The sequence below is a fragment of the Bos indicus x Bos taurus genome, chromosome 18, assembly GCF_003369695.1.
Source record: "Bos indicus x Bos taurus breed Angus x Brahman F1 hybrid chromosome 18, Bos_hybrid_MaternalHap_v2.0, whole genome shotgun sequence".
In the NCBI taxonomy this organism is placed as follows: Eukaryota; Metazoa; Chordata; class Mammalia; order Artiodactyla; family Bovidae; genus Bos; species Bos indicus x Bos taurus.
In genome coordinates, this window is record NC_040093.1 from 30,219,308 (window position 1) to 30,239,024 (window position 19,717).

The 19,717-nt window shown below is 52.4% G+C and overlaps 1 protein-coding gene and 1 pseudogene across 2 annotated transcripts; one reads left to right on the forward strand and one right to left on the reverse strand.

The window, feature by feature from the left end:
• Positions 1-333: 333 nt before the first annotated feature.
• Positions 334-15,854, reverse strand: PLA2G15 (phospholipase A2 group XV). 2 transcript variants are annotated; one of them, XM_027516181.1, is made up of 6 exons: positions 15,615-15,854; positions 9,394-9,550; positions 6,799-6,917; positions 6,452-6,550; positions 5,830-5,929; positions 334-3,950 (listed from the first exon to the last, which is right to left on the reverse strand). In XM_027516181.1, the coding sequence occupies exons 1-6, from the start codon at positions 15,724-15,726 to the stop codon at positions 3,818-3,820; spliced, it is 720 nt and encodes a 239-aa protein (XP_027371982.1). In that variant the 5' UTR covers positions 15,727-15,854; the 3' UTR covers positions 334-3,817. The 2 variants fall into 2 exon arrangements, with proteins under 2 accessions (XP_027371982.1, XP_027371981.1); XM_027516180.1 differs by having other exon boundaries at positions 5,830-6,054.
• Positions 10,866-11,469, forward strand: LOC113876689 (annotated as a pseudogene).
• Positions 15,855-19,717: the final 3,863 nt, after the last annotated feature.

Genomic DNA, 19,717 nt, shown 5'->3' on the forward strand with positions numbered 1-19,717 from the left:
CTTTCAGACTGACTACACAAAAAACCTCCCCACCAGGCAGTGACCCTTCAGAAGATGACCCTTCCCAGCCCCTAGGCCCTCCATCTCATGGTTTTCTTCTCCCAGCCAGAAGAGCCTTCCAATTCCTATCTGTCTCTAATCCATTCCCCACAGAGTAAGCTGTGCTCCTAAAACAGAGATCGGAATGATTTCATATCTAAATGCCTAAAAGCCCTTCCATCTCCTCCCTATAGACCTGAAATGATGATTCTTGAAAAGCTTTCACTGGTGCTGCCCTCCTTGCGCTCGCTGCTTGGATTATTTTCCCTAAATGTGAATGAGAGTACAGGCATAACTTGTCTTATTGCTCTTGGCTTTATTGTGATTTGCAGATATTGCATCTTTTACAATTAGAAGGTTTGTGGCAACCCGATTTTGTGAAATGATGGTTAGCATTCTTTGGCAATCAAGTATTTTTAACGTAAGGTATGTACATTTTTTTAGACATAATGCTACTGCACACTTAATAGGCTATAGTGTAAACAGCTTTTAGATGCACCAGAAAAAAAAAATTCATGTGACTCATTTTACTGCGATACTCACTTTATTGCAGTTGTCTGGAAATGAACTCGCAGTATGTCTGAGGTATGTCTGCTTGTATATATTTGGAATCATTAGAGTCTGACCCTTTGCCCCCCGGATCAGTCCCTCCTGCCTCTCTGGCCTGGAGAGGAAGGGCTCTGGATACTTGTGTCACTCAATAGCAGCCAGTCCACTTGTCCTTGTATCAGCAACATACATGACCTGCAAACTCCCAAAACCTCTGGCTTCACTGTCTCACACTCTGCCAGCATCCTGCCACCTGAAAGCTATTATGAACCAAGTGCTGAATCACATGTTCTGTAACACCATCAGTGTTCCTCAGGACTACCGTGGAAGGTACATTTATTCATACCCATTCTTCAAATGAACTGAGGCTCAGGGAGTCAGACTACTTAGCTAGAGCTGGTAAAGCTCATATTTGAACCCGTCTGCCAGTCCTGAAGTGTGCTCTGACTCCATATCCTTTCTCTGCAGCTGTGAAACCGAGGGTAGAAGTGGGGTTGAAATAGGCCAGGGGTGAAGATGGCTATAAGGCAGTGAGTATCAGATAAGATGTCAGGGCATAGCTAACAGGCTGGGCAGGACCTGGGGGTAAGGCCAGAGATGCAGCTGGATTTCTAGACATCCAGCTGTATTTCTATTTCTAGAAATACATCCAATGTACTTCTAGACATCCTAACCCTCAGAGCAACACATTTTTCCAGGTTGGGCCAGTAACTGGTGTAGTGAGAGGGTTCAGATCGCCCTCTATTGGCCCAGGATGTATTGACGCCTAAAACCTAGGCTAGCCAGACTCCTACTGAAGAAGGCAGGAATTGGGGTTCCCACCACTCACACTAGCCCTCAGCTCTGCACAACAGAATTCAGGCGTGAATCCCATCCCTATGCATGTTTTCCTGTCTCAGACGCTCTGTTTCTCTGTCCTTATCCATCTCCGTTTGCTCCCCAGTCTCTCAGTCCGTCTCTGCCCATCTTGGTCTCTCCCCCTTCCTCAGTCTTACCCTGTCCCCAAAGATGGACAGATGGTGGGCAGATGAGCTTATGAAGCTAAGTAGAAGGGTGGCATCCTAAAAAATTCCAAGGATGCTGAGACCTGTAAGTTGAGGGCGGGTAGAGGCTGGGAAGGGGAGTCCAGCCAGAGTGACTGGCAGAATTGCCCTTGGCTGCCAGCTCTCAGGTGGCATTTGGGGTCTGTTGACCAGATAGGTGCAGGGGGAGGACAGGAGATTCTCTCCAACAGGAATGTTTCACGTCCTGGTTCTCAGTCCCAGGATGGGAACTAGATGCCCGGAGAGAGGGCAGGAGGATAAAGCCCAAAGAGGAGCACAGGAGCCACGGTTTGGTGCTGTGAGACCACATCAAGGCTCCACAAAAGGTCAGGGTCTAACCCCCTGATTACCTGCCTCTCTAGCCCCCTCACCTTCCACTACCTCCCTCCTCTCATGCTCAGAGCAGAGGCTAGGCCAGGGCATTTTACAGCATCCAGAATACTTTTATTGCCAGAATCGAGGTACAGCCTGCTCAGACTCCCATATGGGGCCCCCCACTCAGGAACAAAGGGAAAAACTGATGCTGGGTATGAATGTGACAGAGAAAATCCCACTTCACAGAAACCTTGTAGGAGCGAAGCACAGTCCAGCCTGACTGTGGCTTTAGGGCCCCACCCTAGAGGCCAGACCAAAGTCTTGGCCGTCACCCACTTGGAGACCACCAAGGCAGATCCTGATCCTCCATCCCTCCTGTCACAGGGAGAGTCATGCAGTGCCTCTGGAGCAGGAAGAAAACCCCCAGGGGTCCCTCAAGGCACCTGGCTCTCTCAGGGGCCCACTCAAGTTTCTGGGCTCGTCCCTGCTGACTAAACACCACTGAGCTACCTGCTGGAGATAGGTGCTGGGCAGAATGGGCAAGAGTCCCACCTCCTCTCAGTCCTGTGCCAGCCTATGTGGGTGCTACAGAGACCCTAGGGCAGGGCAGCTAGCTATGTGGCAGGTTAGCAAGAGGGCAGCTCTGGGCGGCTCTGATTGGCCTTGGCTGTTTCCTTGAGTTCTGTTTCTTCGTGAGTACCTAAAGGGCAAGGCACCAGGCCCGCTCTCATCCTTGACCCACAGCCCCAGGGTGAAGGGAGATAGCATCAATACTGTGTGCACAGCCCAACCATGGAGATCAGGGCTCCTGGGACCCAGTCCCCAGCCCTAAGCTAGGCTATTCTTAGAGGTAAGAGAGGTAGGAGTTAATGCCCCAGGCCCTGGGAACACTCAGGGAACACTGGGAACACATGGAGAAGACAACAACCCACCCCTGCCTGCAGGGGGAACTGGGCAGCTCCCAGAAAGCCACAGTTGGAGTGAGCAAGCAGTTAGGCCACAGGCAATCCAGCAGCTCCAGCCACTCATGGCTAGTAGCAGGCCAACCTGTGGCCAGTGTGTGAGAAGGTGCACCCTAGGGACATGGAGCCCATCCTAGGGACCACAGGCCAGTAAGATCCCTCATCAGAAGGCTGAGGAGCCAGGGCCTGGTGGGCGAGTGTGAAAAGGCCACGGGGGTAGGAAGAACACACGGTCCCAGCACTAGCGAGTGGGGCCAGGTGCCAGTCAGTCCCCCTATGGAGCTATCCTGAGGTCACAGTTCCACCAGCAGTAGCACTCTTGCCATCAAGGGTCCCTCAAGTAAGTCCAGACTATGTCTTCCTCGATTCCAGAGAGGAAGGATAAAAAAACACCATTTCCCCATTTCACAACCCAAGATCAAGGAGTTTAGATGATCAGTCACAAACCGCTAAACTTGTGGGCCATGGTAGAAGAAGCTAGAATCAGCAGCGGCGGCTGGGTCACCCCATGGCCCTGTCCGTCACGGGCATCAGGGTCCAAGAAGCACACGTTTCAGGTAGGCCAGGGTAGTGGTGTTGGCCAGCATAGCGATGTGCTCATTGCCTGGAAGCGCCTGCAATGACACTTCTTGCTTCTGGAGGCCACGCCAGGTATGGCAGTGCAGGGCACTCTGCAAGTTCACAGTGCCATCACCGGTGCCATAGTGGATTTTTGGGTCACGGTCTGGGAAGCTCTCGTAGTCAAAGGACTCTGGCGTGGGGACCCCCGTGCCATAGAGGCAGTGCAGTCGCACGCCAGGCGGCACTGTGGCCTCAACCAGCCCCTCCGTGTCCTGCCGCATGGACCAGCCGTCTTTGAAGCCGATGTCCTGGAAGAACTGGCGGTAGTCCTGCAGCGTGTAGTTGGCCTTAGGTGTGCGCACGAAGACTTTCTGCGGTGACCAGGTATAGCTGTAGGGCAGCAGCCAAGTGGTGGAGACGGCAGACCGCTGCTGTGCCCGGATCTTCAGGGACCTGATGACCGGGATCCGGTTGTTGTCTCCTGTGGGGTTAGGTCAGTCTTTGCTAAGGAATGCCAACTAGCTGGGCAGCGTGCTAACTGCCAGGCCCCCTGCCAGCCCCCAGCCAGCGCCCAGCCAGCACTCCACCATTGCCACACTGTGAACATCATTGACAGCTCCCCTATTTCCCTGTATTTTTGCTCCACCTGGGAAGCACACGACCAAGACTCGTTCCTTTCCTTCTGCATTTTGTCACTAAGGGTTCAAGAGCACACACCCATGGGGTGATTTGTGGTTAAAAACAATACCTTCCTCAGAGTACTTATCACCTGGCCGGTATGCACTGACCCTGTCGAAGGTGAATCAGCAGGTTGGCAACCCAGAGACCCATTCTTCTGAATCTTTTATTACATGGAGCTTTATAAACCTTTTTCCCTTCCTATGCTCAGACCTACAGCCAAGCCAGCCCTGGTCTCATCCCATCCATCTACCTGGCATGTGGGCACCCGGGCCTGCAGGAGACAGGGCAGGAGGGGAGGCCGTGGACAGAGAAATGACAACAACACAAACACATCACCAGCCAGTGAGATCTCCAGAGGAGAAGCAGGAAACATGAACCCCGTGTCCTACTCAGAATCCAGGGCCACCCATCACCCCCTCTCTGACTGCAGACCTTCAGTTCTGCCTGACAGGGCCTGGTTCCAGGACCCCTCAGGAAAGGGAATCCCTAGCTATGGGTCCATGACTGCCACCCTTCCTGCCCCACCCCCACTCCCAGACTGCCAAGGCCTGACAGCAGTTTCCCAGAGTCTGAAGCAAAGCTCTAAGGGGGCTCATGGGGAAGCTCTGAAAGGGCCAGGTCTTAATTCCCCTATAGCAACTTGTCTCAAACTCAGAGGATGCCCACATCTGTCCTTTCAGGTCCAGGCTGGACAGAGTAGACAGTGTGATGAGTCCTTACTATAACTGGATCCACTGTCCAACTAATTCAGGGTCACTACGGACAGAAGCCTGATCACAGTGATCACGTGACCAACAGGCAGGTCAGGCAGTGCTGGTCACTTGAGGAAGAACGCTCATCAGATGCTTGGCCCAGCCCCTGGCTCACAGCTCCCACAGTCAGGGGCCACGGGGCTCACATCCAGTCCTAGCAGAGGGAGGAAAGCCCTCTGGCTCCAGCTGCCAGGTTCTAACAGTTGTGAAAAGGCAGGTGGATTGGAAAGGAACAGGGAAGGAGGTGGTTTTCCCAACTGCCAAGCAAGTGGGCCCAGATAAATCTGCACCTGCTTCCTCTTTGTGTTGCCCACAGAGGCTGCCTGCGGCTCTAGAGGGAGGTGTAACTCATAAACAGGAAGCCGAAGCCCAGCCTTTCTTCTCTGGGGTGAAGGTGGGGATGAAGAAATGAGGAGGGGGGGTCAAAGAGAGGGAGAAGTCTCCTGCAGAGAACTTTTTTTTTTAATTTTTTATTGTTTGGCAGTGACATCTTAGTTTCCTGACAGGGATTGAACCTGCACCCCCTGCAGTGGAAGCACAGTCTTAACCACTGGACCAGCAGGGAAGTCCCTCCTCCAGAAAATTCTGGATCAAACCAAGTTAGACCAGCCAGGCCCACTCAGTGTGTGTGTGTGTGTGTGTGTGTACATGTGTGCCCTATATGACCAACAGTTATGTCCCTCTATGTACATGCTGCAAGCAACTTACACAGATAACAAAGGTCATCGACTAGAGAGGTGAATTTAGAAGTAGTGTTATATTCTCTTTTAGAAAGAGATGTCTGGAAAAGAATACCACTCTGGAGAGGGAACGCTCTGGACCCAAGAGAAGAGACATGAGGGTGGCCCAGGAAGACACGAGAGAGGGAAAGAGACTGTGTCACCCCCAGCACCAGCCCTCCTGACGCTGGGCCAGGTGGGATCTTACCTGAGGCCAGGACACGCAGGGTCTTGGGCACGCCCCCCCAGGGCGGACCCAGTGCTACGAAAGCACGGATGTACTTGTCCTTCCAGTCCTGTGGCTGATGCTGCAGAAAGTAGAGCATGTACATGTTGCCCATACTGTGGGCCACCAGCACCACAGGGCCCCCGTACAGCTGGTACATCTCCTCAATCATCTTGCGGAGGGCCAGGAAGTAGGGCCCGTTTTCATCTGCAGGCCAAAGCCAGGCGGGGGTTAGGCAGGAAGGGTCCTTGAGCCTGAACCATGAACCATGTCTCAGGCCAGACCCAGGACTACACGGGTGGGGAGAGTGTGAAAATTCCAAGGGGAGGGGTCTGGTTTCCCCTCAATTTCCACAAAGGGAGCAAACAGAGGAGCTCCTTTCCCCTTCCTCTGCCTCATTTGCTATTCCCAGGGCTCAGAGGCCCAGAAATCTTGGGCTGAGGGTGGGGGAAAGACAGACAGGGTGACCAGGGATGGGAGCAGTGACGGCTGGGCTGGATGCCAGAGACTCGGGCATAGGGGAAGGCCCAGGGCCTGTGGTGGCTGTGATCTCCTCCTTCCCACCTCCCATGGCCTCTGGGAGGAAACCAGAGCAGCCACTTACTTGGAGCTCGGCGCCAGTCGTAGGGGGCCCCCCGGACATCCTTGCCTCGTTCGTAGCCCCAGCTCACAAGGCTTTCCACCATGGTATGTAAATAGGAACCTATAGACAGAAATGCTTAGGTTTAGACAGAGTACAGCCGCTATCAGCCAGCTATACCACGCCTACCAAGGAGATTGTGACATCTACAGCCAGGAGATCCCCAGGAGAGCGCTCTACTGCTCTGTGCCCACATGGATCAGAGATGGTTCACAAGCCACCTCTTCAAACTAGCAGGGTTCCTCCCACTCTAGGAATCCCTCAGAACCTCCATCTCCATTCCCTAGGGGGCATGAGGAAGGGCTACATACCCACGCTGCTTTTGCTGGGGTCCAGGAACTCCATTGAGAAGGTGTCCCCAAAGCCAGGGACACGCACATCCACACCTTCGGGAAACTGGGTGGTGTGGGACGTTTGATTGTAGATCAGCCTGCCAGAAAGGGATACTGAGCCAGTGACCCAGAGGCAACACCAAAGTTGACATGTCCCAATACTGTCCTGGGCCCTGAGCCATATTCCCTTCCCATCCTCAAGTCTGGTCAGATGTATAGAGACCAAAAAGTAACAAAGCAAGTTTGTAAAGCATAGATCCAAGTTGTTGTTGTTGTTTAGTTGCTAAATCATGTCTGACTCTTTTGCAGCCCCATAGACTGTAGCCTGCCATGCTCCTCTGTCCATGGAATTTTTCAGGCAAGAATACTGGAGTAGGTTGCCATTTCCTTCTCCAGAGGATCTTCTTGACCCAGGGATCGAACCTGCGTCTCCTGCATTGGCAGGCAGATTCTTTACCACTGAGCCACCAGGGAAGCCCACAGATCTGAGTAAGCCCATCTAAATGAGGACCCCATCAAGGCTCACTCCAGAGACTGGCTCCAGAACCCATCGAGCAATATTCCCTTCTCCTCAATGTCACCCACATGAGAAGGCACATTTTAGATCTTGTGGGGAGAGAGACCTGGCTGCCAGGCCTGGCTCTGCAATGAACATCACACTTTACCCCAAAACTCGAGCAGCCTAACTTTGCAGGCTCCCACCACTTCCTCTCCATGGATTCAGTTCCCACCATCCACCCTAACATGACCCAGGGCAAAGCAGATGATGAATGCAACACACAAAGAAACCTGACAGAGAAACCCTGAGCACCAGTGGCTGCTGTGTGAGCTGGTGGGCAAGGCCTGGAGAAATGATGGGGCCAGGGTGGTAGGAGACAGGAGGAGAGCCTTGTGCCAGGTCAGGACCTCTGCTCTAGCGTCCCCTGATAATAAGGAGGCAAAGGTGCCCGAGGAAACACAGGTTAGACCTGCAGTCCCCAGAGGTCCTGAGTCCCACCCACCCTTAGGGATCAGCCACAGAAAGCTGATAAGTACCCAACACTGGCCCAAATAAAAGTCCTGGGACCCACTCTCTCCAGGGTGATCTGGAGATCATCCCAATGGCCACTCAACAAAGTTCTAGAAGGCCAAAGCACTCTGGTCTGGATGCAAGTCCCAACAGGTCAGGGGCCCAAGAAAGGTAGACAAGCCCCTCTCAGGGTGAGTCTGCCCCTCCCGCTGGCATTACCTGAAACCATTACGTCTCCACCACAAAAATAGAAATGCAGATCAACATCCTAGAAATAGCCCTGATCACACAAGGAGGAGGAAAGAGTCAAGAAAGCTGGTGAAATAAACAACAGGGAAAGGCAGGACACCCAGAGAACTGGCTGGAACCAGGCAGTGTGCCTCCGAGGAAAACATTTTAATTTGTAAGATTCCATTCAGTTCAAATACTTACTGAACACCAATTATGTTTCAGGTTCTACAGCTTTAAAGATAAAAGAGACATAGTCCCTGCCTTCAGGGAGCTCAGTGTGCTCAGAATATGCTCAGGAACCCTGAGCTCAGAGAGACACAACTCTGGGTTGAATTCCAGTTTGCCATTTATTAGCTGAGTAACCCCAAACAATTTTGTAACCATTTTGAGCTTCCAGATTTCCTCATCTGTAACACAAGTTACAGCATTATTTCATAGGGTTGCTGTAAGACTCAATGAAAAAAAGTGGGGGAGGTGTTCCCTGGTGGTCTAGCAGCTAGGACTTAGCACTTTTACAGCTGGGGTCCGGGTTCAATCCATGATTGGGGAAATGAGATCACACAAGCCACACAATGCGACCAGAAAAAAAGAAAGAAAGAAGAAAATACGTAAAATATATAGTGTCTATGTTCAATAATGAGTAATTCTCATCAGTGACTATCTTATAATGGGAGAAACATCCTAGAAAACTATGTTTGGCAGGCCAGGAATGCAAGTTAGAAGAGGCAGAAAGAGAGATTAAGAGCTCTGAGGGGTGGCAGGGAGACTTCACAAAGGAATCAGTCTCGGGGAGAGGGATGGTGGAGATTTGTTTGTTTGGCTGCACCACGTGGCATGTGAAATCTAGTTCTCTGACCACAGATCGAACCTGAGCCCCCTGCACTGGAAGTACAGAGTCTTAACTACTGGACCACCAGGGAAGTCCCAGGCTTGGGTTTTAAAGAGTGAATGGGAGAGAGTTGATCAGGCAAAGGGTGGAGAGAGAGATTCCAGAGTGAAAGAGCAAGTGGAAAGGAATCCCAGGAAAAACAAGCAGCTGGAAAAGCAGGCGTGACCAAGGCAGAGGCAAGGGAAGGGGTTGGGGTGGGGGGGCGAAGCAAGGCTGTGAATAGCAACTGGGGCCTAGAAACCACAAACAGGGCAAGAAGCACTGGAGAAGGGAAGGAGAGAAAGTTCTGGCTGGGAGGGCACAGAGGCAGTGCAGACCAGATTGGGGAAGGGAGAAAGGTCAGTGACCTGGAGGTCCCTTGAGGCACAGATGAGCTAGAAACAGGCTCTGGAGGCCTCTCTGGACTAGGTCAGGGAGCAGCACCCTGCTGTGCCCCAGCCCTCACCGGACATTGTCGATCCAACAGTCAATGATGACGGGCAGCAGCAGCTCCAGGTTCAGCCACAGTGTGAAGTAGTGATCCGTCCTCTTGGAGCAGACGTAGTGCACGACGGACGGCTTGTCCAGCTTTGCCTCCAGCTGGTTGCCCATGTCACCGGGCACTGCGGGGGGACACAGAGCATGAATGAGGCCCTGGGCCTGGCTGGATACCCAGCGGCCTTCTCCCCACAGCTGTCCCAGGCTGCAGAGCAGGTGACACTCAGCAGGGCCCTGTGGGGCTCCTGGACACAAAAGCCTTTCTGTGTCCACCATTTCTTTGGTTATGGGAAATAGGCTTCTTTCCGCCTCATGACCTCCCCGAGTTCCCAGGGGCAGATTCAAGCAGTAGTTAATTAGCAAAGGGAGGGGATGGGAGACCTGGGAGAAAAGTTAGTCAGAAGACAACCGTGCAGCCTTGGGGCAAGGCGCACACACAATATAGCTTTGAGCTATTTTTCAGATTTCAAAACCCCCTCCAGGTAGGAGAAGTTAACATGGTATGGATGGTATGCTGCCCACAGCAGAAGTGACAAGCACATTCAAGGGATTAGATCTGTTAGAGTGCCTGAAGAACTATGGACAGAGGTTAGTGACATTGTATAGGAGGCAGTGATCAAGAGCACCTCCAAGAAAAAGAAATGCAAAAAGGCAAAATGGTTGTCTGAGGAGGCCTTACAAAAGGCTGAGAAAGGAAAAGACTTGAAAGGTTAAAAAAAAAAAAAAAAGGAAAGATATACCCATCCGACTGCTGTTGCTGCTACTGCTAAGTCGCTTCAGTTGTGTTCGACTCTGTGCAACCCCAGAGACGGCAGCCCACAAAGGCTCCGCCGTCCCTGGGATTCTCCAGGCAAGAACACTGGAATGGGTTGCCATTTCCTTCTCCAATGCATGAAAGTGAAAAGTGAAAGTGAAGTCGCTCAGTTGTGCCCGACTCTTAGCGATCCCATGGACTGCAGCCTACCAGGCTCCTCCATCCATGGGATTTTCCAGGCAAAAGTACTGGAGTGGGTTGCCATTGCCTTCTCCGACCCATCTGACTGCAGAGTTCCAAAGAATAGCAAGGAGAGATAAGAAAGCCTTCCTCAGTGATCAATGCAAAGAAATAGAGGAAAATAATAGAATGAGAAAGACTAGAAGCACAAGTTGAATTAAGATTACTGAGAGAAATATCAATAACCTCAGATACGCAGATGACACCACCCTTATGGCAGAAAGTGAAGAGGAACTAAAAAGCCTCTTGATGAAAGTGAAAGAGGAGAGTGAAAAAGCTGGCTTAACTCTGAACATTCAGAAAACTAAGATCATGGCATCCGGTCCCATCACCTCATGGCAGATAGGGAAACAATGGAAACAGTGACAGACTTTCTTTTCTTGGGTTCCAAAATCACTGCAGATGGTGACTGCAGCCATGAAATTAAAAAACACTTGCTCCTTGGAAGAAAAGTTAGGACCAACCTAGACAGCATATTCAAAAGCAGAGACATTACTTTGCCAACAAAGGTCCGTCCAGTCTTTCTGAAGAACCGACAAGATGATGGAAGTGGAACAGAAGAGGAAGCGGAGGTTCTGCCAGTTCACCTACTGCGGTGGCGTGGACCTAACCAGCTGCTGGACATGGCCTATGAGCAGCTGATGCAGCTATACAGTATGTGCCAGCAGCGGGAGCTAAACCGAGGTAAGCGGAGGAAGCAGCACTGCTGCTGAATCGGCTACTCAAGGCCAAGAAAGATGCGCCGCCCATGGAGAACCTCCAGGTGGTGAAGACACACCTGCCACATAATCATCCTGCCCGAAATGGTGGGCGTCTACAACTGCAAGACCTTCAACCAGGTGGAAATCAAGCCTGAGATGATCAGCCACTACCTAGGAGAGTTTTCCATCACCTACAAGCCCGTGAAGCACGGCCAGCCTGGTATCGGGGCTACCCATTCCTCCCACTTCATCCCCCTCAAGTAAAGTAACCTGCTGGCCAATAAAAACAACAGCTGCTGCTGCTGCTAAGTCGTTTCAGTCGTGTCCGACTCTGTGCAGCCCCAGAGATGGCAGCCCACCAGGCACCCCCATCCCTGGGACTTTCCAGGCAAGAACACTGTAGTGGGTTGCCATTTCCTTCTCCAATGCACGAAAGTGAAAAGTCAAAGTGAAATCGCTCAGTCGTGTCCGACTCCTAGCGACCCCATGGAGTGCAGCCTACCAGGCGCCTCCGTCTATGGGATTTTCCAGGCAAGAGTACTGGAGTGGGTTGCCATTGCCTTCTCCAAGAAAGGCAGAGACTTCTCTTAAAAAAAAAAAAAAAAGGTCCGTCTAGTCAAAGCTATAGTTTTCCCAATAGTCATGTATGGATGTGAGAGTTGCACTATAAAGAAAGCTGAGCACAGAAGAATTGATGCTTTTGAACTGTGGCATTGGAGAAGACTCTTGAGATTCCCTTGGACTGCAAGGAAATCCAACCAGTCCACCCTAAAGGAAATCAGTCCTGAATATTCATTGGAATGACTGATGCTGAAGCTGAAACTCCAGTACTTTGGCCACCTGATGGAAAGAACTGACTCATTGGAAAAGACTCTGATGCTGGGCAAGATTGAGGGCAGGAGGAGAAGGGGATGACAAAGGATGAGATGGTTGGATGTCATCACAGACTCCATGGACATGAGTTTGAGCAAGCTCCGGGAGTTGGTGACGGACAGGGAAGCCTAGGTGCTGCAGTCCATGGGGTCCCAAAGAGTCAGACACGGCTGAGCAACGGAACTAAACTGAACTGATGCTGTCCACAAGCATGTAGATGCCCACAGACTGGCTGGAACCAGAAGGTTGATGATCCTCCTTATCTCACCACCAACCCATCAGAAGAATATCTAGAAGAATGTTCACAAGCTGATTACACTCTCTTTGAATCTTAACTATAAAACTTATCACCCTCTCCAAGTTGGGACACACAGTTTTGAGGGCATGAGCCCACTGTGGCCCCCTTTGCCTGGCAAAGCAATAAAGCTATTCTTTTCTACTTCACCCAAACTTCTGTCTCCAAGATTTAATTCGGTGTCAGGGTACAGAGGCCAGCTACGGCTTCATTGACAGGGTCTTATACTCTGAAAGAAGGATCAAGAAACAGGACAGTGCACATGGCCACTTAACCAGTCAAAGCTAAATCCAAAGAAGGCACTCTGGGACAAGCTTGTGGAAGGGGACTATGAACAAAAAAGGTTGAGAGAAGCTGGCACCAGCCAGACTACCAAGGTCCTCAGACCTTACTAAAGGTCAGAGCCCAGCTGCTAAATCCTGCTACAGATTCCCGAGGGCAACTCATCTGGGGACCCCAGCACCTTGGCACACCTGGACCCTGGGTTGGAAATGGCTCTCCAGAAGCTACATACGGTTCCAGCTACAGCCCCATGGGGATGGGTGTGGCCAGGCTCCACTGATGACTTCTCTCTACCTGTTCAGTCTATACAGAGTCCTGTGTTACTGCTTTGCCAGGCAAAGGGGGCCACAGTGGGCTCATGCCCTCAAAACTGTGTGTTCCAACTTGAAGAGGGTGATAAGAAGTTTTATAGTAAAGGTTCAAAGAGAGCGTGATCAGCTCGTGGACATTCTTCTGATGGGTTGGTGGTAAGATAAGGAGGATCATCAACCTGCTGGTTCCAGCCAGTCTGCAGGTGTCTACGTGCTTGTGGGCAGCATGCTGCTGCTGCTGCTAAGTCACTTCAGTCGTGTCCAACTCTGTGCGGCCCCAGAGATGGCAGCCCACCAGGCTCCCCCGTCCCTGGGACTCTCCAGGCAAGGACACTGGAGTGGGTTGCCATTTCCTTCTCCAATGCATGAAAGTGAAAAGTGAAAGAGAAGTCACTCAGCTATGTCCGACTCTTAGCGACCCTATGGAGTGCAGCCTACCAGGCTCCTTCGTCAATGGGATTTGCCAAGCAAGAGTACTGGAGTGGGTTGCCATTGCCTTCTCCGTGTGGGCAGCATACCGTCAACTACTTGTGACACTCAAACCCACCCATCTCCATTCCTTCACCGACCCACCTTCAAGGCCCTTCTCTGTCCCAGTGACCTTTACCTTTTCTCCCAGTGACCTTTCAGACCTCAGTGCTCCCACATGTCACAAACATAGCCCCATGTAGGATCCATGATCACTAAGTGGACAACCAGTGTTTGCCTCTTGTGAGCATTCACTGGGCTCCAGCTGTGTACCCAGCCCTGCAGAGGACATGCCCTCCTTGGGCACTGACCTACAGTGTCCTCAGGGCAGCCACGGGAGGGAGGTATGGCACTGGCTCTTATCTCCCTTTGTGCTGTGGTACAGAAGTGGGGAGCATGACAGCCCCTAGATGACACGCCTGTGGACTAGACAGTGCAGTGGCGAAACCTTGGTCACTGTGTCCACCACAGAGGAAATATCTGAAAGAGGAAGTCACCAGATCTGCTCTGCCTGGATACCCTTTGCCTTGGTCAGGGCATGTGGTCTCTAAAAGCGTCTCTTCCTAGAACTAGGGAAAGAGCCATTCCCATGCCTTTCACCTCAAGTAACACTGGAAGACGTGGAAATAGCTTGCTACAGTTCCATCCCACTGCCCAGGGCCTTCTGTATCCCTCCTCTGGCCTCTACTTCCTCTATTACCAATTGGAGACCCACTCACGAAGACTGGTCACCCTTGGATGCTGATCCTCTGATGGCCAAGGTCAGCTCCCTGCTTTGTGCCAAGAAACAACTTGTCTGCTGCCCACCATGGGGTTTCCCAAGACTAATGTCAATAGCCTCATTCTCTGAGAAGCTAGGCAGGTTAGGATTCCAGTTGCTCTGTGTCTCTAGGTACACCCTGAGGCTCCTCTGCTGTGATGGAGGATAACTAAGAACTGAATGAATAAATGAGTCCATTTAGCACCAATCCAGGAGAAAGGGCCTAGGATCTGTCCAATCAGAGACCACATACTTCCCAACGCCACAGTCTTCATACTCAGTAATCCATAAGTCCACACAATGCTCCTGGCAGGCCCCCAGGGTGATGTCCAGGTGACCCAACCAGTTTCGAGCCCTGACCATCCACTCTTACCCAACTCCATTATAGACAGCCTGCACTGCTCAGCTTTCTCCCTCTGATACATAGTTCCCTCTGCCTGGAACTCTCCTGGCCTCGGCTCCAGCTGTGTACTCCAGGAAACCTTTTCTGACCCTTAATGTGATGGATGGATTCTCTGTGTTTGCCTAGCACAGACCTTACCTCTGGGGATCATCCTGCAGACTTACAGAAGGCAAGGACAAATATGCCCCAACTCCACGGTGAACCTGGGCCCAGCATCCCCCAGGGAGCATGTCCTGGCCCAGAGCTCCTGGTGAAGGACCCCTGGGATCACACTGCCTGCCAACCCCAGCTCTTCATGGGAATTATGGCTTGAATGAGGCATCCAAAGCCCCCAAGACAGAGATCTCATCCCTGCCATACCCACCACAAGGAAATACTGCTGGCTTCTGTACAGTTCCCTGGGCTAGAAGCGAGGAGGAGATAAGACTGGGAGGTTGCCTAGCCCCAACACAGCACAGTCCAAGTAGGTCTGACAGGGGTAAGGGTGCCATACAACATCTGTTCATAGCAAGGGTCTCAACCCTTCCCTCCACCTGTATCCATCCTCAGATTCCCTTGGGCCTCCTCCCTCAGGCCCAAGGCCACATATTTGATAAGTTAGGGGAAAGCCCTGGCAGCAGGCTAGGAGAGTAATCCTTCCTCAAAGAGCTTACTTTCAGTAATGCCCCCTCTAAATGTGCCGGGCTGGAAGGGTTGAGGGAGACAGCCTACTAGCCAAGCCCAAGTCAACGCTGAAGCCCCTGGGGGCCAACTTCGAGGGCACTCTACCGCCTACCCTCAGGAGTAGGGTAAAAAAGCCTCGGTCTTTCCAGCTAAAAAATGGGGATAAGGAGAGGCGAAGCTTGGAAATGAGACGACCCCGCGGACTGATGTATAAACACGCGATAACCCTCCCACTTAGCCCCACGTTCTACAGAGAAAGGTGACAAGAGTTTGACCACACCCGCGCCCAGCACAGCGGGAAGGGGACGGACCGACCCAGGTGACAACACAGTCATACGCTCCCCCACCTCGTGCTTAGAGGAGATGCAGACAGCCCCGCCTGCACCCCATCCAGCCGGACGCACGAACGAACGGACCCACAACTGGACGCGCGCCTCACCCAGCACCACCGGTGGCCGACTTCCAGCCGGGAACGCCGGATCTGCGAGCATCAGGAGGAACAAGAGGCCACCCGTGAGCAGGGTGGAGCGGTAGAGGCAGAGGCAACCCATGGCAGGGACCGCAGCTCCTAGTCAGAGGGGCGGACTCAGCTCTCGGGTCTCGTGCCTAGGCCCGGCTGGCAGCGACGTTCTTAACCCCGCCGCTCGCAGCCTTCACAGCAGCCGGGCCAATCAGGGCCCGCCTCCTGCAAACGTCCAGCCAATAGGAACTAGCCGCTAGGGTAGTCCTTCCCAGTCGGAGCTCACCGCCCCGCCCCTACCCATCCCTGGCCAACTCCATTAACCGCGCTGCACGCCGAGCGCATCGATCGATAAAGGCTCAGCCCTGCTTTCGCGCACGCTCTCAGCGATTCTCACCCAACCCGCCTCTGCTGGGTACCCAGCCCAGCCCTCCGCATCTTAAGTCTGCGATGAGCAGTTCTTATCCCTGATTCCTGGCGCTTCCCTGATCTAGGATGCGCCGGGCCGAGTGGGAATTCAGGGTACAAAACTCAGTAGCTCGCCGCTGCTGAGCTACCCGGGTCAAGCCTGAGGAAGAAGAGGATAAGTGAACCTCGGGCTGTTCTTGAGCCGGAGGAAACTGACCAAGACCTTTGTTCAACTCCCGAAGCGATTCTTGGCACCATTCCCCGAGAGCACCTGAGTTCAGGCAACATTGACCCAAGGACCCACCTGCCATCTGCCTGGGGTAAAGCCAGGTCAGCGTGTTTCGCTTCCCAGTGAGAGTTCAGCCCGCCTGTTTCTGGTTCTGGAGTGTGGAATCACCCTCTCACCCCCATCCGTGGCCAGTTTGTTCGCCGGGTTAAGAGTGGGCTTGAACCTCAACCCTGCGCCAGCCCAAAGGCGAGTTCCCCTGATGTTCCTCCACCATTGTCACCCCACGCAAACCGGGCATCCAAAGAGGACACAGGTTCTCTATGGAATGGTGGTGGGGGCGGGGTGGTGGTGGTAGGGACAGGTAGCAAATAGAGTGGGCAAAGGTTTGACAGCCAGTAATATTCTGGGACCCGGCATTACTTTGGAATAGAGAACCAGCATGTTTGGAGAGGAGCTCTTGACCCTTCACACATCCCTTTCTTGAGAGCCAGTCAACACCCTGGTCATTCCTGGCTGATTCTGAGACCTCTTCCTGCCCCTTCCTCCCTCCTTCTTTCCCTCCCTTTCTTTCTCTTAGTCAGTGGCTGATAGTTTCTAACCTTCTGGAGTGACCCTCAATGAATCTACTCACCACCTTGGCCTGCCCCTCCCATGTGCTTTTAGTGAAACACATTTGTGGTTGGGATACCCTCCTCTCTTAAGGTCCAACTATCTTCCACCTCAGACCCTGGCCCAGGAACCCCCTTCCAAAACCCTTCCTCACCTCCATCCCAGACCCCAGCAGAGTGGCTGCTGAGGACTGATATGGTGCAGATCCAGTATGGGTGACCATACTAGGCAGATGTCTAGAGCCAAGGGTCAAGTGGGAACAAGGTGGAGATCAGGACAGCCTGGGCTGCCTTGGATTCTGATCAGTCTAAATGCCTTGTCAGCCCAGTGGGCTCAGGTGCCTATGGGCCCCTCAGAAGGTGGCCCTGTCCTTGAGAGTGTTTCCCTGCTGGCCCCCTCCCATAGGCCCTGAAGATGATAGAGCCATGACCACTGGAGGAGGGGGTGCCAAGGTCTAGTCAGTAATAAACCAGTGCAGGCACTGTGGAGAGGGGCCAAAGGGTGAGGGTCCCCCATTTTTAACATGATCCCCTGGGCTGCCGGAGAAGGCAATGGCACCCCACTCCAGTACTCTTGCCTGGAAAATCCCATGGATGGAGGAGCCTGGCAGGCTGTAGTCCATGGGGTCGCTGAGTCTGACACGACTGAGCGACTTCACTTTCACTTTTCACTTTCATGCATTGGAGAAGGAAATGGCAACCCATTCCAGTGTTCTTGCCTGGAGAATCCCAGGGAAGGGGGAGCCTGGTGAGCTTCCATCTATGGGGTCGCACAGAGTCGGACACGACTGAAGTGACTTAGCAGCCTGGGCTGCAGACCTCTAGATACCTCCTTGACTTTCAGACGCACAACTACGTGGTCAGGTCACCAAATTTTCCCAGCTCTACTCTCCCAAAGCCAGATTACCCGCATCTCCCTAGCAGCCTCCTTACTTATGTCCCAGTTTATGCCCTTATTCCTGTGGCAGTAAACATTAAATCAGATCACATTGAGACTTCCCTGGCAGTCCGGTAGTTAAGATTCTGTGCTTCCACTGCAGGGGGGCACAGGTTCGATCCCTGGTCTGGGAACTAAGAATTCTCAGGGGAGGTAAGTGACCTGGGAGGCGATGTTAAGGGCTTCTCCTTTCACCTAGACTATTTATTCTAGGGTGAAGTCTCCAATGCCGGCAGCTCCTCCCTACTCCGCAACACCAGGTTCCGTCGATGGAATCAGTACGCCCTCTGGTGGGTACTCAGCGGATATTCGCGGAGCAAATGCATGGAAATGGAAACTCCAGGGAACCCAGTGCGCTAGCTATTCTGGAGGCTTGCTAGAATAGGTAAGAAAGGGTCGCAGCTGGCCCAGCTGGGGGCCGCTGGCCGTTGAGGGTGGGGATGGGCCTGGGCTGGCGACTCTGGATCGCCACGATGGACCCCAGGCAAGCGCTCAGCCTCAAATCCTCCGACACCGGAATATTTCCTGGGAGTGAGGAGAGTGATTTTACACCATTTAAAGACGATTTACTCGTCTTGGAGTTCCACGAGAAAAGCCACACTCCTTAGGTGATGAACCCCACTCTGTATCTGCTCAGACCTTCACGTACCTGCAGCTGGAGCGCCCACTGCCTTAGTGGCAGGCTTCCAAGCGCTGCAGTGAGGAAGGGATTCCGCTAGCTTGCGGGCAGGCTCACCGGACCACGTTGCTTTTCCTGAATACCCAAAGTACTGTTTGGAAAAGGAATCTGGCTGTGCCGTTGGAGCCTCGCTGATGTCTCTCGCGTATCTTATCTCTGATTCATTCATTCGTGACTTGTGAACACTAGCTAAGAGCAGAGTGAGGATGGGGGACATTTATCAGTGAAATACAGAAATCTCAAACCACAGTGGGTACCCTTGCTACAGAGGGAGGTGCCTTGAGGGGAAAATCTGGAGGGAGAGCAGGGGTTAGCTAGGGCAAGGGCGGGTTGGAAGGAGAGGAAAGGGCACAGATGAGACTCTAGTACAAAGGTCCTGTGGTCACAGGGAAGGTTACTTTTAATGGAATATGGGAAGAGCGCTTAGTCAACCATTCATTCATTCTTGAGTTACTACTATGTGCCCAGCAGATCCAGTGATAGATTTTGGATAAGCCTTTCCTCAAGGATATTCTCATGGGGCTGGGTTGCAGTGGGGGATGGATAGGGGATGGATGGTGGGGTAGGGAGACAATAAATCGTGTTAGGAGTTGTTTTAGTGGTGGCAGAAGACATGAGAGCCAGTTGGGGGACAGGAATGTGGGTTGTTTAGTATTAATGGGGTGATCTGGGAGGACCATCTGAAAATGAGTAAGGGAGCTCAGCAAAGCAGGGGAACCAATGTAGTTTTAACAAATTTTAGTTTTTCAAGAGTCCTAACATCAGGAATTATCATTTGGGGGATAAGGGGTGGACAGGTGCGCGGGTATCTGGGGGAGCCGTCCCATGCTTGGGTTTACTACTCCTCAAGGATCTGTACACTTATGAATGCGTCTCCAATGGAAATGCGCTCAGGATGGCTAGAGGTACCAAGGGGTTACCTCGAGCGGGAGGCTTCCCCAGGAACCTGACGTTGAGACCTACCTGCGCTGAATGATGAATAAAAAAGGACCTAGCGCGATGGGAATACCAGACCACCTGACCTGCCTCTTGAGAAACCTGTATGCAGGTCAGGAAGCAACAGTTAGAACTGGACATGGAACAACAGACTGGGTCCAAATAGGAAAAGGAGTACGTCAAGGCTGTATATTGTCACCCTGCTTATTTAACTTCTATGCAGAGTACATCATGAGAAACGCTGGGCTGGAAGAAGCACAAGCTGGAATCAAAATTGCCGGGAGA

Excerpts from the sequence above, each read along its gene's own strand:
- PLA2G15 (XM_027516180.1), bottom strand. The coding sequence starts at position 15,726 with ATGGGTTGCCTCTGCCTCTACCGCTCCACCCTGCTCACGGGTGGCCTC. Across the intron at positions 6,055-6,451 it reads CGACTGGCGCCGAGCTCCAA|ATGAAAACGGGCCCTACTTC; the intron begins GTAAGTGGCTGC and ends TTTGGCCTGCAG. Across the intron at positions 3,951-5,829 it reads CCTGCGTGTCCTGGCCTCAG|GAGACAACAACCGGATCCCG; the intron begins GTAAGATCCCAC and ends CTAACCCCACAG.